This window comes from Stegostoma tigrinum, chromosome 19 (genome assembly GCF_030684315.1).
Source record: "Stegostoma tigrinum isolate sSteTig4 chromosome 19, sSteTig4.hap1, whole genome shotgun sequence".
Lineage (NCBI taxonomy): Eukaryota > Metazoa > Chordata > Chondrichthyes > Orectolobiformes > Stegostomatidae > Stegostoma > Stegostoma tigrinum.
Window position 1 is genome coordinate 20,695,309 of NC_081372.1, and position 25,085 is coordinate 20,720,393.

General features: G+C 39.9%; 1 protein-coding gene across 3 annotated transcripts in view; it reads right to left on the minus strand.

Annotated features, from left to right (window-relative positions):
• Nucleotides 1-25,085, minus strand: part of rpn2 (ribophorin II) — a 56,165-nt gene that overhangs the window by 22,606 nt on the left and 8,474 nt on the right. For 2 of the 3 annotated variants that reach the window (XM_059652764.1, XM_059652765.1), the window contains exons 2-12: nt 21,367-21,554; nt 19,424-19,519; nt 18,568-18,743; nt 16,581-16,656; nt 11,797-11,931; nt 7,669-7,845; nt 5,649-5,767; nt 5,301-5,406; nt 3,782-3,873; nt 3,521-3,635; nt 1,782-1,976 (exon numbers count right to left, since the gene is read on the minus strand). In XM_059652764.1, coding sequence (XP_059508747.1) covers nt 1,782-1,976; nt 3,521-3,635; nt 3,782-3,873; nt 5,301-5,406; nt 5,649-5,767; nt 7,669-7,845; nt 11,797-11,931; nt 16,581-16,656; nt 18,568-18,743; nt 19,424-19,519; nt 21,367-21,554 — 1,475 coding nt within the window. Of the gene's footprint in view, nt 1-1,781; nt 1,977-3,520; nt 3,636-3,781; nt 3,874-5,300; nt 5,407-5,648; nt 5,768-7,668; nt 7,846-11,796; nt 11,932-16,580; nt 16,657-18,567; nt 18,744-19,423; nt 19,520-21,366; nt 21,555-25,085 lie in introns of those variants that run through there. The other variant, XM_059652766.1, reaches the window with a different exon arrangement.

Consider the following 25,085-nt stretch of genomic DNA (forward strand, 5'->3'; position numbering starts at 1 on the left):
CAGTGAAATAAAAACACACGGAGATATTTGGACAGGTCTGGTTAAAGAAGTTGGTTTTAAAGGACATCTTAAAGGAGGACTGGAAACACAGTCTGAAATCCAGCTAGTGCATTGAAAACTGAGATAACAAGGCATAGAACTGGATGAACACAGCAGGCCAAGCAGCAGAGCAGCAGGAAGGCTGATGTTTCAGAAGAAGGGTCTGGGTCCGAAACATCAGCATTCCTGCTCCTCCGATGCTGCTTGGCCTGCTGAGTTCACCCAGCTCTACACCTTATTATCTCAGGTTCTTCAGCATCTGCAGTTCCTACTACCTCAGTGCATTGAAAACTAGTAGTTTTCAAAAAGCCAGTTTGATAGCAAAAGAATTGTAACTAACCACAAGATGTTTGACAACTGCTACTTTAACAGTAACAGTTGCTGTAGGTTAATAATTCTCACACATTGGGCAGAAATGGCGTGCCTAACAATTTTTATATGATGAATTTCAGTAAAATACCTTAAATAGCCATTTCCAATCAATTTTCTTTGGAAATTTTGCACCAAGCATGCTAAATTCTACAGGACATTGCGTATTAGGATTAATAAACAATTGCCATTATACCTTGATTTGATTCGAGTTGAAAAATGACAAGACTCCTTCATAGAATTCCATGGAAGTAATTATTTCAGTCAGTAAAAAGCAAAACAGATGGACTGGCAAATACAATAGTTGTGGTTTTTAATTATTTGTAAATATTAGAATACACAGTGTATACAATGCATCAAATATACTGAACTACAGGCAATGGCAATCCAATTCCTGACAAAAGGATTCTATTGGACTTAGCCATCCTATGAAATGAATATTTTTCAACAACCAAAAAAAGTTGTTTTATAATCAATGAGGAACTACAAGTAAAAATGATAAAAATTTGCTTATTAAGGGATAAACTCTTACCATTTCTACTACCTTGATCACATTTGAAAATATTAAATAAGATAGATCACCAAACTCAGATTTTTATTAAAAACTGGATGCATATATTTTAACTGGACTCAATGCACAGTTACTCTGTCAATACATTCTTCACTCATGTTCAATCAGATGGAGTTCTGACTGTCCTGAATCATGGAACATTTCCTTCCTTTGCGGTGTGATATTAGGTCATTTCACTGACAATGAATTAGTGTTCAATATAGGGCATGTGAATTTTGCTCTGGAATCATGTAGTACAAAAGAAAGCTCAAACTATGAATGTCATTCAGTAATGAAAAACACAATTGTACGTTCTGATAATGTGTGTGACATGAGCTTTAATGGATGGGGTTTGCCTCGCATAATACCCTCTCAGCTTGAGAACATAGATATGCTTAAAAAAAGTTAGTGATCATATTTTACTTTTTACTTTACCTGCTTTAGACAAAGATATTAAAATAACCTTGCCTGCAACAAGTGAGATAAAATAGTGGCAGTTTTTCTTTGGGAAAACACACTTAAGCACTCTGGTTATTTTCAGTCAACTGTAAAACAGCTTTGTAATGTCAGCACTCAACCAGAAAGCAAAGGGCATATATTTGCCATATTAAAATGAAAACATGACCTTAAACAGTATCATTATAAACTTAGCAGCAGAGAAAAAAGGAATTGCAAAACTTCAAGTCTTGGTTTATCAAATGTGTCCAAGCAATGCAAAGATAGTCAGAAAATTAGTGAGCTCATTAAAATAAAAGCCATTAGCTTTACCATTGCACTCATCTTGAAACAGTAAATAATTTTCAGTCAGAGAACACAGACTTACCAGGTGCCAGAGAATTGGGTTTTCAATTGTTGCATCTCCAATGATCAAAAAGAGGGAATAGGTTCCAGAAACTGAGTTAAATTCAGATTTTCTCTCTGCCACATCTAGGTCAAACTTGTACACCTTTTTACTATCTGGTTCAGCCACAAATACGACCTCCTGATCAGTCTTCTGATTGTAGAGACGTACAAAAGTCTAAAACATACAAAGTACCGTGGAATTTAATACTGCACAAGCAAGTTATTGAGAAGGTCAATATTTTACTTCAATCAATTTCTGCACAGAAAGTGTGGCATTTTCATAACTAAATATTGCATAATGCACGAAACTTCATAACGTTGTAACTCTGCAGCTTATAGGCCTTGCACCAATGGCAGGACAGTTTGCTCAAAGTTTTAAGGAAAACTGCAAGCAGATTTCTTCAATTCCTGAAATTTGTTGTTTGGTCATTTTGATTTTTGGATGACTCCAGCTTCCAATACAAAACAAAAGTGAGACATTAGATATTAGATCTCAAAACTCGCTAGACATTAGATATCAAAATCATTCCTAAAAATAGCCCAATTTGGCATTGGAATTATGAAGACTGCTATAACATTTTACTGGTCTGGGGAGGAGGTTGAACAGCAGGAAAAGTGGAGTTTATATAGAAATTTGGCTACAACAGTATTTAAAGCACTGTGGGTGAATGCAAAATTCTTGTTTCAACCTTAAATCAGGCAAAAGAATATAGATGCTTAGTGGAGAATACTGTAGCAATTCTTTAAACAAAAAGCATAGTTCAGAAAAAAAAATTCAGTCTAACAAATTCTGTGGACAGAAGCAAAAACAAAAATGTCTAGGTATGTTCAGCAGATCAGGCAGCATTCATAGAGAGAACCAGAGTTAAAATGTTTCAAGTTGATGTCCTTCCATCAGAACAACGTTCCTAAATATGTTGCCTTGGCTGGCAAAATAGTTTTGCTCCTTTGGAATTAGCGAGTGATCCTAACTTCTCGGAGCTGGGAATGCTGTCAATATGGTGGAGAGAATCATCAGGAGGCATGCCTGAGGCCTTCTCTCAGCCAGTGTTTTTCCAGCACTGGGATCCTTGGTAAAACCTTTGAATAGTGGCTAATTAAGGGCTAATTAAGGTGAGAATTTTACTTGAATCAGGATATCTCTCAGGATGGTGACGGGAGCCTTCTTGATAAGCATTCCACAGATCATAGAAGGGCTGAACAGTGACAGTGGTCACCTCCAATGCAATGCACTACAGAGCACCATTTCCCACACTTGAATGCTGGAGTCTGCATGTCTGGACAATGCTTTACTGCATTAAACTTCCCTCCCCTCCAAAAAGGTCCTCCTATTTGAGATACCCTGCTTCTGAAATTGCAGCCTCAGCATGGGCCACTGCTTGCTGGAGTACTGATCCTCTCACTGAACTGGCAGGCCTTAGGGCTTGAAGTAATCCAACAGCCTCTAATTGGATGCCACCAACATGTCTCTCTCCTACCTCTTCCCAGGGTGGATGGTCGCCTCTTTTGGCAACCCTGAAAAATTCTGCCCACTGATCTGGACTAATATTAAAATGGGCATTTGCCCAAAATAAGTTTGAGCACCAATTCATTGATTTGTGCGTTCTAATTCTAGAACAGAAACTCTGCAAGTCTAAACAGACAAGACTGTAAAACTGCATCCTTGTTTCAAAAGACAAATGAAAAGAGACAGTTGGCATTAAACTGTATAATACATACTTGATGTGGAGTAAGCTCAGTGCCAGTATTCACGTCTGTCAATTGGAATGATAATGCAAAGCTCTGGTGACTGTCAGCAGTAATAAGCCCCTTGGCTTTTGATGGATAAGTCACCCTAATGGGAATTAATATTGAAAACTAAATTTTAAAAATATTCTCAATTATCTATGTACTGAAAAAATTCAAAAACATTATTTTAATTTCAGAAGTGGCACATATTACTACAAATGTTTCAGTATATTTAATACTACTTTGCTTTACCTGGTGGTCTTTGGTGAAATGCTTTGATCCCTGTCAACTACTGAGAGATCAACGTTAGTGATATCGACTTCAGTGGCAACCTTGACTTTGATCTAAGATCAAAAAATTTGACAAGTTAAAGACTTATAAATCACTACTATGTAAGAAAACTGTCAACAGAAGTCCTAATAGATAGGAAAAGGAACAAAGTTTTAAAGAGGCAACTGTGTGAGAACAGTTTGGAAAGAGAAGTCAGGGTGCTCGAGGGTGCCCCTCAGCCATGATGTATAGCCAACAGCAGAATCTTCAGCGAAGGCAGGAATATGCACTAAGTCACAGGATCACCATGATCAATTTGAATGACAGAGGGGGTTTGAAGGGGCAAATAGTCTACGCTTGCTCCTAAGTTTCTAACTACTGTTATGAAATGGGATTCTTTTAAGGACTATGTGTTTGTGAATGACAATTTTCAAATTCTGACAAGTGACAAGCCAGTGGACCAGTTTTTACAACATTAAAGACAAACTGTATATAGAAATGAACTATCTTCCACACTTATGTGTGACTGCACTCTCATAACATGGAAGCAGCATGAGTTGGATCAGTCAAATTGTCAGAATTGATGAAAAAAACTGATATTTAAACTATTACAGAAGGCACATCATTTCTTATGGCACACAACAGAAGGTGATTCTAAGATTCTGTACTTTTGAAATTGAAATTTTAAAGGTAGGACTATAGAAAACAAGTTCAAATATGGCAAAGCCGCATTAGTGAATCAATACAAGTTCAACAGAAATGCTGTGGAAGAACCAGGTTACATATAAAACTGAAATAACACTGTTGAGCTGCCAGACTACCAGTCATTGTATTACAGCTTGCCAGAAAGAGACTTTGATATTATAATGCTTGGTAACCCAGGATAAAGATGCCTGTTCAGCACCATTTAATTCTTTTACTTTATGTGCATGACCAGTTTTCTGGTGGATGCAGAATATGGAATCTAATAATTTTTTCATGTTATCAAGTCATCAAGTTTACACTCTTGTGGCCTGCTGGACATAGTTTCAACTAAACTGTAAAGGCAAGATTTGGCATTTCAGTGAAGGAAGCAAAAGTTACAAAACATTCAGACAGGACAACCATAAACCTATTTATCTTTAAACACTGTTTGCAAACGTTACGGTACAACCAAAGAGAGGATGAAGCCTAACGACCTGGGGGAAAAGGAGGAGTGACAGGAAGAAAATTAAAGCAAGATGTTAACTAAGGAAGATCAGATTTATATATGGCAGACAGCAGGCTATCAGGGCAAAGCCAAGGTGGCAGCATCTGTGGGAAGTGAAACAGAGTTAATGTTACAAGTCCAGCATGATAATTCTTTGGACCAGGACGTTATAAAATGAAATTAGGATTCTACGAGCATACAACTACAACAACTTACATCAGATTCAACAAAATAAATGCTACTGCAACTGCCCTTTCATATTTATAGATGATTTAAAAAATGCATCCATGCCAATTAAAGCAAAACACATACCTCCACGCTGTTTCCTATAAATCGGTTATCACCTTCCACATTGATAGAAAAGTCATAATATCCACTTGGTGGCTTTATCTCCATAAAATTTAATTCAAAGATATCACTATAGAAAAAAAAACCAAGAAAATCATAGTGTGATCCTTTGATGATTAACAATAACTCAGCACTATTTGCTGTAGCTAAACTTTCAACAGCTTTCTAAATTCATGTAGCCAACAGTCCATTGCTAAAGCCATTACACACAAGTTACTTATAACAGCATGACCACGCATGGTGAAATTTGGTGTTAACCATTTCAGGCGGTCTACAGGGACAACAGAAAATAGTTACAAAGTTTCTTCTTACTCTTTCAAAGCAAAGGATGTTTGTTGAAGAACTGTGTTTTTTGTCAAAGTAGACTTGGCATTTTCAAGCTGAACATCAGCTGAAGTCAGACTCTCAGACAAGATATTCGTCACACGCAACTGGAAACAAGCAATGGAAGGCAAAATTAAGTGGAGAATAATGATAAATATTAAGATATGCCACTTCATGGAAGATATGTTCTAATTACATGTCAAATTCTGCTGCTTGTAAAATATAACCATAGATGAACACAATTGGCCTCTTGTTATGGACACTACAGTCTACACTGTGCGCATTTATTTTTTAAAATCTTTCACAATGTTGAAAACGCCTTTAAACTAAGCGGCTTTCTAGGCCATTTCAGATGGCTGTTAAGAGTCAACACACTGCTGTAGATCTGGAGTCACACCAATCAGAATTGAAGAATGGCAGATTTCCTTTCTAAAAGAAACGCCGAGTCTTATGTCCAATTAGCTCAACATTATATTTAGGATAGTGTCAAAAATGGTTTTTCTAAACACCTAATGTAGACAGAATCCTGTAAACAAAAAAAAGTGCAGCATGAAAACAAAAATAAATGTTCTTGTTAACAAACTTGCTTCAGTTGTCACCCTAACGAAAACTTTCATTGCCATTTTCATCATGAAACATTATTTTGCTCCAATTAATTTCCCATAATTTGATTTTAAATATCAAGAACAGATGTACACCATATAGTTAGTTCTTTTTCTAATTTAACACTCCATAAAATAGCTATCAATTTTGTTCAGTGACCTGAATAAGTGTAAAGTGCACTGTTTTCCCCAGTGACAAACGTTATACAGTAATGGCAATGTTGAAAATGCCAAGCACTCACATGGCGAGTCATTTGGCCAGATGGATTCACATCTTATTTAAAATTGACTAAAATAATAACAGCATAGCATCAGAAGATGAACATTACTTGTTTTCAGATACACCTTACACAACCTTCACATGCTCTTTTAAGCCGAATTAGGTCCAAATCCAGATATCAGTTCCTCCCTTGTCACCAATGTGGATCCAAAATTAGGGATGTGAGCCAGAATAAATTCCAATAAATTGCTCCCAATTCAAGAGGCAAAGGAATATTCAAAGATTTTCCAGTGCATGTATCAAGTTAAAAAAGGGTAAATTAGATCTTTTTTTTAAAAAAAAAGAGAAAGAGAAAACAAATGTGAAGAAAGAAGTCAGGCAGGCAAAAATAAGTGTTTCCCTACTGTAATTTATTACCCTGTCCAAAAAAATAAATTTTAAAGCTAAACAATTGAGTACAAACAGCAAGAATCAAGTTGAAGATTCTCTGGTTCCTTTGCCATTCACTGTTCAGGGGGGAGAGTGGATGGAGTTCCAGATTATAACGGTGTTGGGGAGAGAAATGGGTGACGTAAACATGAGCGGATTCTATACTCAGAGGCAGAGTGAAGGTAGGGGAAAGCAAGTGTGAAAACAGCAGACTGAAAAGTAATAGCTGAGATCCATATTTTCCCACATTGCTGTCATTTCTCATCTATGCAAAACTGGATTCCAGGTATACAGGTATTTGACCCAACATCCATCAAACAACTCCATCTCAAACTGACGCACACTACATTTTATTTTACATTGCATATATTCATATTTTTATAAATACAGCACATACTTTAGTGTAATGTTCACATAAGCAGCAAGTTTAAGCTGTTTTATCTCATTCACCATGTTAACTTGGTTCACCCCAAGAGGAATTGAAGATATATTCGCACTGACAAAAAAACATGCTGTCAAGTTGTGAAAGGATATTATTGTTGCACCCTTCCACAATTCACAGCAGTTTGTTCAGCGATAATTAACTCTTAACATGTTCGGATTATTTAAGACAGCAACTGAAGTCAGTGAATCAGAGAAAGGACCAAAAGTAGGTTCAAATTCCTATCACTTCAGTAAGGGGAAATGTTTCTCAGCCTGAACAACAAAGTTACTTTTGTTACAAAAGTTGCACTGAGTACAAATGGTTAGAAGTTACCTTTAGGTTCGGCTTCTTGTGCGAAACAGAAGCAATTCCTTCAGCTACCACAATGATTGGAATATGGTACTGATTATGGGACAAAGCTGCAGCAGCACAGGCAATGCTGAAAGCCTCAGACATTGTGGTAAAATGTTTTTTACTGAATACAGCATTAACAAGCTGAATGACTTGATCCTGAAAGTAAGAGAAAAGTTAAATTTTGCACATGTACCGATATGAATAAAATAAAACTAATTGACAAACCAACACAGTATGAGATTGTAAACATGCTCACGGAGGAGTTGTGGGTTTGGTTGCAAATGTTTTGCAACCCTGCTAGGTAACACTGTCAGTGGTCCTCCAGTGAAGTGTCGAGTGTCTGTCCCGCTTGTTATTTATATGCCTCAGTTTGCTGGGATGGTTGGTATTACTTCTGGTTCTGTTTCTCGATGGGTTGTACACAGGGTCTAATCCAACATGTTTACTGCTGGAATTCTGGTTGGAATACCAGGCCTCAAGGAATTCCCTGGCATGTCCGTGTTTGGTTTGTGCGACTATAGATGTGTTGCCCCAGTCAAATTTGTGCCCTGCATTATCAATGTGTGGTGAGACAAGTGAGAATTGGTCATGTCTCTTGGAGGTTAGCTGGTGTTCCTACCAGGGTGATGAAACGTTTGCAAATGAAACGTGAGCATGTCTACAACATCATCCATGCCCCGAACCACAAATCTTCGAAAACTTTAATCGACACACTCTCTCTATTCTCCAGTGGTCCATTTTTGCTTAGCAGGCTGTACATAACAATATTTTTTTCTTCAGATCTTTTACATGGTATGCACATCATCCAAACATATAAATATAGAAATTTATATTAGCAACAGTTAAAAACAGCTATTTTAGTTAAAATGGCAAGAGTACATATGATGTATAATATTCAATCATAACTGATTTCGGTGAGAAACGAGCAGTTGTATTGGTAGGCTCATTCAGAAGGTCAGGAGGAATGGGATACAGGGGAACTTAGCTGCTTGGATACAGAATTGGCTGGCCAACAGAAGACAGCGAGTGGTAGTAGAAGGAAAATATTCTGCCTGGAAGTCAGTGGTGAGTGGGGTTCCACAGGGCTCTGTCCTTGGGCCTCTACTGTTTGTAATTTTTATTAATGACTTGGATGAGGGGATTGAAGGATGGGTCAGCAAGTTTGCAGACGACACAAAGGTCGGAGGTGTCGTTGACAGTATAGAGGGCTGCTGTAGGCTGCAGCGGGACATTGACAGGATGCAGAGATGGGCTGAGAGGTGGCAGATGGAATTCAACCTGGATAAATGCGAGGTGATGCATTTTGGAAGGTCGAATTTGAAAGCTGAGTACAGGATTAAGGATAGGATTCTTGGCAGTGTGGAGGAACAGAGGGATCTTGGTGTGCAGATACATAGATCCCTTAAAATGGCCACCCAAGTGGACAGGGTTGTTAAGAAAGCATATGGTGTTTTGGCTTTCATTAACAGGGGGATTGAGTTTCAGAGTCGTGAGATCTTGTTGCAGCTCTATAAAACTTTGGTTAGACCGCACTTGGAATACTGCGTCCAGTTCTGGTCGCCGTATTATAGGAAAGATGTGGATGCTTTGGAGAGGGTTCAGAGGAGGTTTACCAGGATGCTGCCTGGACTGGAGGGCTTATCTTATGAAGAGAGGTTGACTGAGCTCGGACTCTTTTCATTGGAGAAAAGGAGGAGGAGAGGGGACCTAACTGAGGTATACAAGATAATGAGAGGCATAGATAGAGTTGATAGCCAGAGACTATTTCCCAGGGCAGAAATGGCTAGCATGAGGGGTCATAGTTTTAAGCTGGTTGGTGGAAAGTATAGAGGGGATGTCAGAGGCGGGTTCTTTACACAGAGAGTTGAGAGAGCATGGAATGCGTTGCCAGCAGCAGTTGTGGAAGCAAGGTCATTGGGGACATTTAAGAGACTGCTGGACATGCATATGGTCACAGAAATTTGAGGGTGCATACATGAGGATCAATGGTCGGCACAACATTGTGGGCTGAAGGGCCTGTTCTGTGCTGTACTGTTCTATGTTCTAGATATAACTACATTTGGAATTCCTTTGATTGAGTGAATGACCGTCCACAGCATTACTGTACTATAAAGTTCATCAAGAAAATTAAAACAATCTCAGTGCTACAGCTCAAGTGTCCAGTCTAAGCTCTCATGCTCCTGTACAAAGCAAGTGGGAAATGGACACTAAATGTGTCCATAGATGAACTAGGAGATCCAATCTCTCCTGAAGTCCCAGGCTGTAAGTGTTCAAGTCAGGCGGCCCTCACCTATTCAGGAAATTCAGGTACTACTTTTGTAAGGCCATCAGAGGCACCAAGAGGCAATACCAAACTAAGCTTGGAGCCCAGACTAACCACACGGACACCCATCATTTGTGGCAAGGCTTACATGACATATGGGCTACAAAACGAAGTCGAACAAAATCGCAGGCAACAGTTCATCTCTACCCAATGAGGTGAACGCGTTCTATGCTTGCTTTGAAATGAAGGGCTATGAATTGATGTCACGTGTCCGAAGTGCACCTGGACCCTCGGCCACCGCTGCAGATGTTAGATCAAGCTTCTCGGGGGTAAACCCACAGGAAGAGGCTCTGCCTTCAACAACAATTCCAAACAAACTCATCTCCAAACTCCGAGATCGAGGACACTGCTCCCCATTCTGTAACTGGAATCTCGACTTCCTGATCAAAAGACTGCAGTAAGGATAGGCGACAACCATACCTCTGGTGATAATCCTCAACACCAGTGCGCCGCAAGACTGTGTACTCAGCCCTCTACTATACTTGTCATTCACACACACTACTGTGGCCAAATTCTGTCCAACTCCATTTACAAGCTTTCTGATGACAGATAGGTCAGATATCAAACAATGACAAGATAGAGTGTACAGGAAGAAGTCAGAGTGCTTCGTGGCATGGTGTAAAGGCAACAATCTCTCCATCAATGTCAGCAGAATGAAGGAGCTGGTCATTGACTTCAGGAAGCAGAGTGGAGGGTATGTCTTTGTCTGCAACAATGGTGTTCAGGTGGAGATGGCTGAGTGTGTCAAGTTCCTGGCAGTCATGATCACCAAAAACCTGTTCTTTCCCAACCATGTCAACGTGGTGGCTAAGAAAGCACAATATTGTCTTTCACAACAAAAACAAAGTTGCTGGAAAAGCTCAGCAGGTCTGGCAGCATCTGTGAAGGAAAGAACAGAGTTAATGTTTAAGGTCCACTAACGCTTTCTCAGTTTTAACTGGATTCATCACAGCATGGTATGGTTCTTCCCAAGACCACAGGAAACTAGGGTTGTGAACACAACCCAGTCCATCAAGCAAACCAACCTCCCATCCATACTTCAGGCAGCATCAGGAAAACAACCAACATAATAAAGACCCCTCTCCCACGGGGCAGAAGTAAAAGTTTGAAAACATCTACAAATGGATTCAAGAACAGCTTCTTCACCACAGTTATGAGGCTTCGGAATGGACCTCTTAAATATTAATGTAGATCTCTCAGCAGCCATGCACTGTATCCTGCACGCTGTTCTGTTACCCTGATGCACTTATGTAGCACAATCAGCCTGTAAAGCATGCAAGACAACTTTTCACTGTACCTTGGGGTACGGGTGACAGTAACAAACCAAATCAGATTGGTGCAAAGTCTGAACATGTCTGTTGCTGAAATTACAAACCTACATAACATCTCAGCATGACCCAGCTCTGAAAACCACGTACAACTCCGGGCTCGGTGTGGGACCTGCATCTGTGTGTTTCTACTTTGGAGGCTGGTGCATTACCAGAGAGCCAAGGCTGCCTTATCAGGTTTTCTCATACTATGCAGGAAAAACAAAATTAATACAATCGGCATCTGCTCTACCATGAACCAGGACGTAGCATATCTTGGTGCCCATGGAAAGTGGCTTAAACAAAATATTCTAAAAGCCTAGAGGCATTAAGATGTTTGGAGAATCTTCAGGAAATGTATATGTGGATGTTTGAGAATATACTTGTAGGTACAACATCACTTAAGACTTTCCTTTTTAAGTAAACTGGGTATTAGCTCTACAACATAATTAATTCTTTCAGTTTCACTGTGCTTACCTCTTTGATTGCTGGCTCTGTTCCAGCATGGTCAGAAAGCTTATATGCTGCACTCACAAACAAAGCAGTTGTTTCTAATCCTTCTTCAAATTGAAGATAAATGCCTCCCAGATCATCAAGACGTGCAACCAGATCCTAAACAAAAAGGTTAACAATAAGAGGCTTTCTTCCCCCTAAATTAAGAAAAACTTGAACTTCCGTTATTGTTTACATTGAAAAGTTTTGTTTTGTGTGGTATATCTTCATGCTGTTTAAAATCAAGGCGACTTCACAGAAGCAATGTGAGGCTTCCATAACTGGTTCTGAATTGTTCTTCTCCAAACGTTATAATTGATATTTGTCATGGCAGTAGTTAATCTTCTACTTACAACTTTAGAATAACTTCATAGTCATAATTGTGAACATTTATTTCCATTATGAATGGTAAGATTGCTCGAATACTCTGTCACTACTCCTTTTATCACTAAGGGTGAAAGTCTCATCAACATTTGCAGCATTAAAGAAAGTATTACTTATCTTAAACAAGCATGCCATAGATTTGACAGCAAGACAGTAAGCAGAGGATAAGGAACAGAGCACAGAATAAATGGGAAACGTCTAGATAAGAAACAAAACAATAAGTAGTTAAAAATAACCCAAATACATTCGAGAATCTAAGATAATAAAATGTGAGGCTGGATGAACACAGCAGGCCAAGCAGCATCTCAGGAGCACAAAAGCTGACGTTTCGGGCCTAGACCCTTCATCAGAGAGGGGGATGGGGGGAGGGAACTGGAATAAATAGGGAGAGAGGGGGAGGCGGACCGAAGATGGAGAGTAAAGAAGATAGGTGGAGAGAGTGTAGGTGGGGAGGTAGGGAGGGGATAGGTCAGTCCAGGGAAGACAGACAGGTCAAGGAGGTGGGATGAGGTTAGTAGGTAGCGGGGGGTGCGGCTTGGGGTGGGAGGAAGGGATGGGTGAGAGGAAGAACCGGTTAGGGAGGCAGAGACCGGTTGGACTGGTTTTGGGATGCAGTGGGTGGGGGGGGAAGAGCTGGGCTGGTTGTGTGGTGCAGTGGGGGGAGGGGACGAACTGGGCTGGTTGAGGGATGCAGTAGGGGAAGGGGAGATTTTGAAACTGGTGAAGTCCACATTGATACCATATGGCTGCAGGGTTCCCAGGCGGAATATGAGTTGCTGTTCCTGCAACCTTCGGGTGGCATCATTGTGGCAGTGCAGGAGGCCCATGATGGACATGTCATCAAGAGAATGGGAGGGGGAGTGGAAATAGTTTGCGACTGGGAGGTGCAGTTGTTTTTTGCGAACTGAGCGGAGGTGTTCTGCAAAGCGGTCCCCAAGCCTCCGCTTGGTTTCCCCAATGTAGAGGGAGCCGCACCGGGTACAGTGGATGCAGTATACCACATTGGTAGATGTGCAGGTGAACCTCTGCTTGATGTGGAATGTCATCTTGGGGCCTGGGATGGGGGTGAGGGAGGAGGTGTGGGGACAAGTGTAGCATTTCCTGCGGTTGCAGGGGAAGGTGCCAGGTGTGGTGGGGTTGGAGGGCAGTGTGGAGCGAACAAGGGAGTCGCGGAGAGAGTGGTCTCTCCGGAAAGCAGACAGGGGAGGGGATGGAAAAATGTCTTGGGTGGTGGGGTCGGATTGTAAATGGCTGAAGTGTCGGAGGATAATGCGTTGTATCCGGAGGTTGGTAGGGTGGTGTGTGAGAACGATGGGGATCCTCTTGGGGCGGTTGTGGCGGGGGCGGGGTGTGAGGGATGTGTCGCGGGAGACGCGGTCAAGGGCGTTCTCGATCACCGTGGGGGGAAAGTTGCGGTCCTGAAGGACCCGACGGTGATCGAGAACGCCCTTGACCGCGTCTCCCGCATTTCCCGCGACACATCCCTCACACCCCGCCCCCGCCACAACCGCCCCAAGAGGATCCCCCTCGTTCTCACACACCACCCTACCAACCTCCGGATACAACGCATTATCCTCCGACACTTCCGCCATTTACAATCCGACCCCACCACCCAAGACATTTTTCCATCCCCTCCCCTGTCTGCTTTCCGGAGAGACCACTCTCTCCGCGACTCCCTTGTTCGCTCCACTCTGCCCTCCAACCCCACCACACCCGGCACCTTCCCCTGCAACCGCAGGAAATGCTACACTTGTCCCCACACCTCCTCCCTCACCCCCATCCCAGGCCCCAAGATGACATTCCACATCAAGCAGAGGTTCACCTGCACATCTACCAATGTGGTATACTGCATCCACTGTACCTGGTGCGGCTTCCTCTACATTGGGGAAACCAAGCGGAGGCTTGGGGACCGCTTTGCAGAACACCTCCGCTCAGTTCGCAAAAAACAACTGCACCTCCCAGTCGCAAACCATTTCCACTCCCCCTCCCATTCTCTTGATGACATGTCCATCATGGGCCTCCTGCACTGCCACAATGATGCCACCCGAAGGTTGCAGGAACAGCAACTCACATTCCGCCTGGGAACCCTGCAGCCATATGGTATCAATGTGGACTTCACCAGTTTCAAAATCTCCCCTTCCCCTACTGCATCCCTCAACCAGCCCAGTTCGTCCCCTCCCCCCACTGCACCACACAACCAGCCCAGCTCTTCCCCCCCACCCACTGCATCCCAAAACCAGTCCAACCGGTCTCTGCCTCCCTAACCGGTTCTTCCTCTCACCCATCCCTTCCTCCCACCCCAAGCCGCACCCCCCGCTACCTACTAACCTCATCCCACCTCCTTGACCTGTCCGTCTTCCCTGGACTGACCTATCCCCTCCCTACCTCCCCACCTACACTCTCTCCACCTATCTTCTTTACTCTCCATCTTCGGTCCGCCTCCCCCTCTCTCCCTATTTATTCCAGATCCCTCCCCCCATCCCCCTCTCTGATGAAGGGTCTAGGCCCGAAACGTCAGCTTTTGTGCTCCTGAGATGCTGCTTGGCCTGCTGTGTTCATCCAGCCTCACATTTTATTATCTTGGAATCTCCAGCATCTGCAGTCCCCATTATCTCTGATACATTCGAGAATCTTCTGGCTTATTTTTGCTTCAATTATCTTCTGGCTTTTTAAAACTGTATAAATACAGAGAGCAATTTGTTCAAATATCTATTTGATTAACAGCTGCCTTTAAACTAGGTGAATTCTAAAGTTCTTGGTAGTTCTAAGAAAGCAATTTATCTGACTGCATTTTCCAATGAAATCATATTCCCTGGAACTCACGCACAGGAAGCTGGTTAAATCAGATACTTCCATATTTGGTGTCTAACAAGTAGTAAGTAGGAAAATTAATCTCAGCATACTTTAGTGAAGTGCCTGCTACTCATTTTTAACTGCACTTGAACATTTTAACAACTGCTGTAAAACATAGCGATTGCTTGCTTTGTAGCTGTAAATGGATTTGTCCGGCAACTTCAGCCTTAAGCAAAGTCTAGAACTGAATTATTTTCCTATCTTTTGAAAATAAGAAAGATCCAGTGAGGTATGGGATGCGACTAGTAAAAATAAAGTGCTATTTCCCAGACAGTTATTAATTTTATTTAGGCATCAAAACGTAGGAAAACAATAAAGCTGAACGACAAGTCTGGAAGCAAATGAAAAATGAGACAACGGGTAAAACAAATCCAGAAATCCAAAAAAATACTCATAACAAAACAGTTTGTCACAAAATGCTTGATTTTAGACAGTACAAATGTAATTTACATCTTGTTGTTGAAGAAATATGTTTAATCTCAATTCTACTCTAAATCAGAGAGATATTTGATACCTGAAAGGCACCTCTCCATCTATAGAGGTGAATGGTAGTGAGCTTAACCCAATAATCATCATACCTCCATTTCTTTTTCTTAGTGGGTGGGCGGGGGGAGAAAGTTGGGCACCTGGTGTGGGAATTGAGCCAGCAACTTTGGCATCACTCTGCTTCCCAAAGATAGTGCTTTTGTGAAGGATACAACCCGAATCTCAATACATTTTTTAAAACATTCAAGATTTTGTTGCGGTAGGATACGAATAGTAGAGCCTCCAAATGTATAAGCCAACCTGTGAATCACTTAAGTTAGTCCACTGTCGTAAAATAAGAGGCTTGATTACCGGGTGCTAAGGGAGTTCCACTAGTCTGTTTTTCCATTAATAGAACTACTACATATATTTAAGAAAAGTAAGGCAACAAGCAATTTGGAACTTGTCTCGGGACATGGGAGCTTCTCAGACAAGATTAGTAGGAAGGGAAAATAGCTCAATGCATTATATTACACGAGTATAATAATGACAGCATGCCATAAATTCTGCCTTCGGTGACATGTAAAATTGTCATAATGATCAAATTGTAAATTTAGTTATATTTTAAAAGGTAGAAACATTTTTTGGTCTTTTCATAATATTGAATATAAAGTAGTTTCCAAAGTGCACAAGTACAGATACATGTAACTATTTGCTGAAAAGTTAATACTTTTGAAACAAAACCAAAATTAGCTCTGCGCAAATAAAAGACATCAATTGTAAAATCTCATAAACCTTGCGAATTACCTTTATTTAACTGGGCAGAAATTCACAAGTGTGCATACAAACAATATTATCATTACTTTAGAATTTGCATGTATAGTATAGCAATCTTTGTTTAGTGTTTGCACACACAGATTTATCATTGATCCTATATGTACTGCCGACAGGAATGCTTCATTCTAAGACAAACAGAATTTTTTTTAAAAACTTAAACGCAATCCACTTGTCACCAATGGCAACCTTTCTTTTCCTGATTCCAGTACTGGGGAAAAAAAAGTATATACCTCAATCTCTTCCAGAATGCTCCTTAGATCAGCCTGCTGAGATAGGTAAGAAGCTGCAAACAATGCATGGATAATTCTGTAAGAAACAACACCATATTCAAGGATGTTAATTGTAAGAGCTGCATTCCCCTTTATATGTTAAATTTATTATAGTCAGCATCCTTAACTATTTTCATTCAATTCTCACCAAGGCAAATTTCTATTTATATATTTGCAATCTCTATTTATATAATTGTACAATCATTACTGTACATTGAAGTGGTGATCAGAAGAGGCTTCATTTAACGGCCCTATAATCTCATGTCACAATGTAAAAAAAACTAGAGTAATCAAATTATACTAACGTAGTGTATCTGTAATCTTACTATTTTTATAAATCAACAAGTTGAAATGATGAGATTACTTATTTTACCAAGATTCAGGCTGATTTGGTTTTGTAATTTTCATACTATCCCTTTGAACCAAAATGACTTTTACCATCATTCTCAGATAACTTTCTCTATACACTTCAGAAGAATGAAATTACTGAATCCGTATGGTGTGGAGACAGGCTCTTTGGCCCAACAACTCCACATCAATCCTTCGAAGAACAACCAACCAGGCCTATCCCCCTACATTTTCCCTACAACCCTGCATTTCCCATAGCTAACACACCTAATCCACACATCCCTGAACAACCAGGGCCTATGGACAATTTAGTATGGCAAATCCACTTAATCCTCACACCACTGGACTGTGGAAGGAAACTAGAACATCCAGCAGAAACCCACGCCAACATGAGGAGAATGCGCAAACTTCACAGTCGCCCGAGGGTGGAACTGAATCTGGTCCCTGGTGCTGTGAGCCAGTGTGCTGTCCTAATACTTTCCTGCTTTTCGAATTTATGCATTACGTGGTAGTTAGTAACTAAGTAAAGCATAACAATTTTCTATAATCTCAATTACATTTGCAATCTCTGATCAGTATTTCCAAGTACAGCGTGACAATACCAAGGCTAAGGAGGTGCCTGTTGTCCTAGTTTTTTCTTAAATTGAAGCAAGGCTGAGACAAAGGTGAAGACGAGTCTGCTCAAAGCCAATGAAGTAGACAGCTTGTGAGGCCTTGGGTTTTTCAATTAAACATTTGGAACAATAGAAGTAGCTTGACTGGTGGAGTCAAGCTTCCACAGAAGCAGGATTTTTTTTGTTTTAGTTTTCTGTAGTTGCTGGAGTCTTGAAGTTGGATGAGGAAACTCTTATTCCTCCCTCACTTTACAGCTAAAAGTGGGGTTCTCTTCTAGCTGCTGGAACTGCAAATGCGGCAATCCATTTTACTGAATTTGCCTTCGCCAAGGGTGTGCTTATGGAATGTTACTATATTGGAACAGTTAATTTGTTAATATTATTTTGTCATGCATTTCAGTAGTTACAGTTAAGCCAATTCTTTTATTATTACACTACAGTTAAAATACAGACAAAATAAAGTGTGATTTGCTTATAATCAAGTAGATTGACCAGTCAAATTGCATCTGGAATGCAAATTCACCTTTAATTTACAAAAAGGTTAGGGTATAGGCTATTTTCTTAATTTATTTTAAAGGGGTTTTGGTCTGTTCAAACATTCATCTTTATTCACCATTGGATGTTAGGAGGTATATATAAAGTTTAATCCATGTACTTTTATTCAGCTGCATTTATTTCAATTTGCTATAAACAGGCCTCACTGATCTAATTTTGGATTATCAACTATTAAGACAACAGCACTTATTACCTACTTCCAGGATTAATTTAATTTAAGGAGGACAAACCAGTGATTAAGAAATAAAAGCACAACTATAGCTGAATTGCCTGGGCTTCAGGAATTTGATTGTCAGGGGTCAAGGCTCAAGACTTCCCTGCCCCTCTGTACTTTCAAGCCCACAATTCACCTTCATTACAGTCACACTGAAATGAATTGATTACTTCAAATTTCTAAGGCTTACCAATGACTGAGTAAAGGAAAGCCTTACCCTAAGGATCCATCATCCTTAGAAATGTGAGCAGAAAGGGCTGCAAGAACATCCCGAGATGCCACAGGAAGGCCAAAATTACTCAAAGCTCCAACTGCGTGGTAAATCTGGGTAACTGAAGAATCATCGCTCACCGCTGCCAACAAGAGATCGCGAGTTTCATTGTTGACTTTAATCTGTGAATACATTTGAGACAAAAGGATCTGCTAATTGCCTTTCCTATTTGTTGCACAGTCATTCACAGTTGCACCCTCTCCCACTTGTCAGCTCTCATAGGAAACCATTGTTTTCCACAGCTCAACAAGATAGACGCACACATCTATAAAGTAAAGGGGCCGCATTTTAGTTTGTCGGCAGCACTTCACCACAAAAATAGTAGTGAAGTGCTGTCCCAGGCAAGAAGATTGCTACTAATCCTGTGACATCCTTTACACTACACTATATGACAATAGTTCACGCTGGACAGAACTGTACTAACTTTCCACTGCTATAGAAACGTGATGGAGGTACCTCAATGTAAAGCTGGCAGCATTAATGTCATGAAATTTCTATCAATAATTATTAAATCTTACAGATACAGCTAATCAAGCTAGTATTGGTGTTTAAAACATGCTTGTACAAATGCCATTCAGAACATCACACTTCCAGAATGTCTACTACTTCTGTACTTTCATACAGGTCCTTCAGTAAAATATCATTTTTTCACAGAAATTACAATTGTCCAAAGAGGTCCTGCAACTTGTACCTTTGCTTGGGTCCATAGAAAGCCAAATAAATCACAAGTTACTTTTAAATAGCTTTACATTTCACAACAGTAAAATAAAACATTTCTTAAGTTATTTTCTGCATAACTTACTTCACAATTAGAGAGGGCCTGACTTGCTTCAGCAGTGTAGAAAAGAGAATCAACATTTCTGGAATCTACTTGTGATTTCAAAAAGTTGCAAGCGGCCTGATTGAAAAGAACAAAACCAGAAATCACCTTCTGCTAGTTAGATAATTATGTCTATTCAAAAACCAACAAAAAATAGTTTTAATTGCTTACACGTCTTCTTAAAAAAAATACTGATGGAACAATCCATTCACTGTGGCTCCAAAATTGTTAAGAGTATAAAACCAAATTATTAAAATGCAGTCATGGACAAACCACAAATCTCTGTAGTCAAAGCTTTAGCAAATATGTTAAAGATACTAGAATTACAAAACTCTTAATTGCCTCACGAAAGATATTCTATTCTTGAAGCTTACCGATTTTCCTTAAACACAGAACGTGTAACCAAACTTTTAAGTTCTCATAACCTTTGTTACCTTCCTTATTTCGCATCAGCCGGCACTAGGTACATTTAAGGGTGGGGAAATCCTTAGTACATTGGATCAAACACTACTTCAAAGCACTTCTACACTCAAGGCTGGTAGACATTTGCAAGTTTCTTCCACAAATAGCAATAATGCTGGATCAGTTGTTAATTCTAAAACGAGATAGATTAATTTTTTGTTAAGTGCAAGTATTAAGGGATATGGGCCAAAGGCAGGTATTTACAGTTGGGCCACAGATCAGCCATGATTTCAATGAATGGTGGAACAGGCTTGAGTGGCTGAGTAGCCTATTCTTGTTCACAAAGACTGACTGCAACCATCTACTGTAACATTGTAACTCAGCACATAATACCAGTGTTCCAAAATATCACACCACATCACCATTTAATGCTTCACCTTTATCCATATAGGTAAAATGTGCAAACAGTATCAAAAAATAAATGAATAAAAATAAATAGAGGGGAAGGGAGAGTAGACACATCCAGTAAGGATAAATGCAAGACAAGATGGTGCAAGGATTTAGGGTTTCTAGAGGGATACAGTACGTGGATGTAATCAGTCTTTATGTGAAAACTGATATCACATTTGCAGATGGTGTAATGACATCCATAACAAAGGGGGAGAGTCAAGATGATTCTACGAGAATGCAAAGATTACAAGACAAGGCATCTCCTCTGCTATTGCTAAACAATCAGACTGCTGATTCAACATCCGTAACTGGATGAACAAAGATTTCCTCCGATTAAATATGTGGAAGACCAAATCCACTGATAACAATCACCACTTGTAATTCTGTTCTCAAATGACTGATTGCATTCGTCTCTCCAGCTACGGTAAAAACCAGGACATTTGCTACATTGGTGTCATATTTGACCCTCAGAGGAGTTTCTGACCAAGCCGTCATGCCATCAAGATTACCTACTGACATCTCTGTAACAGTACCCAACTATGCTCACCTCAACTCATTACCACTGAAACTCTCATCATCCCTTTCTTACCTCTCGACTTGACTTCATCCTATGTTTGATCTACGTTGGTTTCAGGTCAATCAAAGTTTTGATTTCCAAGTGTTAATGCTAGTTCACTCCTTCAGGGCCTCACTCCTCCCTTATGTTCATTTCCTCAAGCCATAACCCTCACAGACACTTTTCACATCTGCCTCTGCCACCCCGCGCCCCCCCCACCCCCATCCCCCGAATGACCTTAGGTTAGACTTTTTGCCATTAGTAGCCACCCCTTCAAGTGTTCTAGGATTTAAACTCTGGAATTTCAACAATACATTTTTCTGTCCCACTTTCCCTATTTAAATTTACCTCCTTAATCAAGCCTTTGGACATTTGAGTGAATGTCTCACTGTATGGTTCAGTTTCAATCCATTTTATTAAGCTCTTGTGCAATGGCTTGGGCAATTTACAATGTTGAAAGATGTTGCATTAATATAGCTTTGGAGCTAGTGAAATATCTCTTTTTATAACTACTTACCTGTTCATCTGGTACTTGATCCCCAAGCTTTTGCAAGCCAACTATGGTGTAATAGGCATTCTCCAAATTAGTATAAGGTTGTTTTAAAGTTTGCGCTAATCTTTCAATGTCAGAACCTGACAAATAGTGTTTAACAGTGGCAGCTTGTGTAATGGCTAACAAAGCCAAAGTGAACAGAGTCACAGTACCTGAAACATAAGAAAACACATAACATAACTCATTTTTTCCCTCTGTAACATTCATTAATTTGAAGTACATTAACAACACCTGAGTTCCATTAAAATAAAACCAGCACATTGTAAAGATATATCCTGGCCTTCCCTGAATTTACAGAATCGACTGATGCGGACATCATTCACTGGCAGCTAAAAAAAAAATCAGGAGACAAATATTCCTTTGATAAATGAAGATCTCTCACTTCTGCTCAGTGTTCTAATTATGTCAGGAGCTTAAAAAAACTGGACAGTGAACCTGAAGAAAAAAAAAAGAAATTTGCGGTGGTAAGGAGCATTTCTGCAACTTACTGGTGAGAAGCTAAATTTGGAATTTCTTGTACCCTGTACATAATCTGTATGCCAGTAGGATTTCAAAAAAAATAAAGAATTTGAAACACTATCTGAACCTCTGTATGTCTGCGAATAGGTAATCCAGAAACATGCAATCAATTCTTCGGTCCTAGAGTGCTGTAGCTTTTCTTCCTAATAGCATTGTATGTGCCCCTACACCATACATGTTCAAGAAATCAGCTCACCAACAACTTCTCCAGGGCAAAAAAGACTGGCATAAGCCAGCAAGCACCCATATCCCATGCAATTTTTTTAAAAAATTCAATTATTTAATTTAATTATTTAGTAGACTCAAATCAAGCTTGTTTAGATAACTATGCATCAGTTTTCACCATGACATCAGGGAGGATTACATCTAAGCCAATGCACTAGAATGAGATCTCCTAGGTCGAGCAACCAGTGACACTGTAAACACTAGTACTTACAAGTAAAATACTGTACGTATTTACACTAACCTTAACACTTGTAATGGTCAAAATTTCCCCAAATCTTTCATGTTACTCATTTATACATTTATCCTAGTCAACTAGGCACTGGCCATAATCTTACAGTCTTAACTAGACTCAGTAGACCCATCACAAGATTAGAAAACTGTAAACATTACACAATTGTTCAAAAACAAAAGGCTATAAACACATTTAAAATCAGTCAGTTTAACTTCAATGATGGGGAAGCTTCTGGAAACAATTACTTAGGATAGAACTAGTAGTCACATGAATAAAAGATGGTTTGGATACCTACGCAAGCACAGGTTCAAGTGCCATCTGCTCCAGAGGTGTAAGATAACATCTCTGAACAGGTTAATGAGAATACCTTAGTAGTCAGAGGATAAAAGTGGTCTGTTTATGAAAATCTAGCATAGATTTCTAAAGGAGAATGCCATGCTTAATTAACTTGAGGTAGCTTTTCTTTAAGGGAAGAGTCTAGGCCTGAAATGTCAGCTATCCTGCTCAGCCTGCTGTGTTCATCCAAATCTACCACCTTGTTATCACAAAAATTGTTGATTACGGTAAATGATGTTTACGTGGTGTACATGGATTTCCAGAAGGCTTTTGAAACAGTGCTACACAACAGAGTTTTAAAGTTATTGCTTGCGGGACAAAAGAAACAGCAACAATGTGGATACAAAATTGGCTGAGTGATAGGAAATATAAAGCAACAGTCAATGGATATTTTATAGGCTGGAGGAAAGCTTGCAGTAGTGTTCCCCAGTACTAGGTCCTTTGCTTTTCCTCATATATTGATGAACTAGATTTTGGTGTACAGGGGACAGTTTCAAAATTTACAGATGATATGAAATATTATGAACTGTTAAGACAGTGTAGAACTTCAAAACAATACACCCAAATTGAGGAGTTGGTGGATTGGTATCATATGAAGTGCAAAGACAAGTAAAGTGATGCGTTTTGGGAGCAAAAATATGGACAGACAATACAAAATAAGGAATATAATTCTTAAGTGGGTGCAAGAGCAGAGGGACCTGGGCTTACATATGTACAAATCATTAAAGGAGGCATGGCAGGTGGAGACAGCAGTTAATAAAGCATACAGTATGCTGATCGTTATGAAGCGTGGCATAAAGTACAACAGCAAAAAGTTGATTCTGCACTTGTATAAAACAGCGGTTTGACCTCAGCCAGAGTGCTCTGTACAGCTCAGGGCATAAGACCATAAGAATGAGTGAAACATTGGAGTGTTTGGAAAAGATTTAAGTATGGTTCCAGGGATGAGACAGTTGAGTTGAGGAAAAATTAGAAAGACGGCTGCCAAGAAGAATAGACCTGACAGAAGTTTACAAGATTATGTGCAGTCCAGATAAAGAAGGTGGGGAGAAACTATTCCTGTATGTAAAAAGATCAAAACTGAGAATTAAAATGATTTGCAAAATAAGCTAATGTAATGTAAAATGAACAAAACTTATTCATACATCAGTAGATACTACACAGAATGCCAGGAATTGTGGTGGAGACACACTCATCTAAGACATTCATGAGGGCATAAGATGATTATTTAAACAGATGCAATGATCAAGAATACAGGGAAAAAGCAGGAAAATAGCACCAAGTCACGATGCACATTTGGACAGGCAGTGCAGAAACGTCGGGCCAAATAGTTTCCTTCTATGCAGGCACACTTCTGTGATAGTTTTTGAGGGAGAGAATGATATTTTTAAAATGTTTTTTGGCTTCAACACAAGTTACCACAATTTAATATCCCTGATGTTGTAGTCATTCTATTAGATTACCTCGGCTTTAATCAGAACATTCCCTGGTACCATGCTTCATATTATATCATATGAAGCTGACATGAAAAATATCACCAATTATGTATCCATTTAGACACAGGATGCCAGTAAGGCATCAGATACCACAAATATTTACAAGGTCTGAAATTGCTTTTCCACCAAACCCACCCACTGAGCCAAACAAAGCCTGATAAACTGTTACTATTTGCCATTTTAATCTCTTGAAATTACGGGCACATCTACCGATTCTTTTGAATTATGTACTGTTTCGCAGCTCATATGTTTTTCTTCTCTGGTTGTATTGAAGAGATGTTCCTGGCAAGCACACATCATCTGATAACATGGCAAAGGGAGGAACAACAGGTACAGAATCCAATTCAAACTTCAAGTTAACAAGGTGTAGAGCTGGATGAACACAGCAGGCCAAGCAGCATCAGCTTTCCTGCTCCTCTGATGCTGCTTGGTTTGCTGTGTTCATCCAGCTCTCCACTTTGTTAGCTTGGATTCTCCAGCATTTGCAGTTCCTACTATCCCTCAAACTTCAAGTTGTTGAATTTGCCGATAAGTAATTAATTGTGCAGCAGTTACAGAACTCAAGGCATCAGAGAAGAATGCTAGCAATTGCAAGAAGGTATCCAGACAGCTTAGGCTGATGCCTAACAATAAACTAATCTGCAAAATATGACATTATGGACTCTTAGCTTAAGAATCTCCCTGAACCTTTGCCCTGAAACAAGCACAAAACATGCATGGCAAACTTCAAAGCCAGCCCTAGACAGTTTTCCGGTTTATTAAGGGAAAGTATTTTATACACTGACAGAAGAACAACTTTTCTCAAATCTTCCCAAAGAAAGTGATGCCAATAACAATGAATAAATTTACATATAGCTTTAGTTTTAAAAAAATCA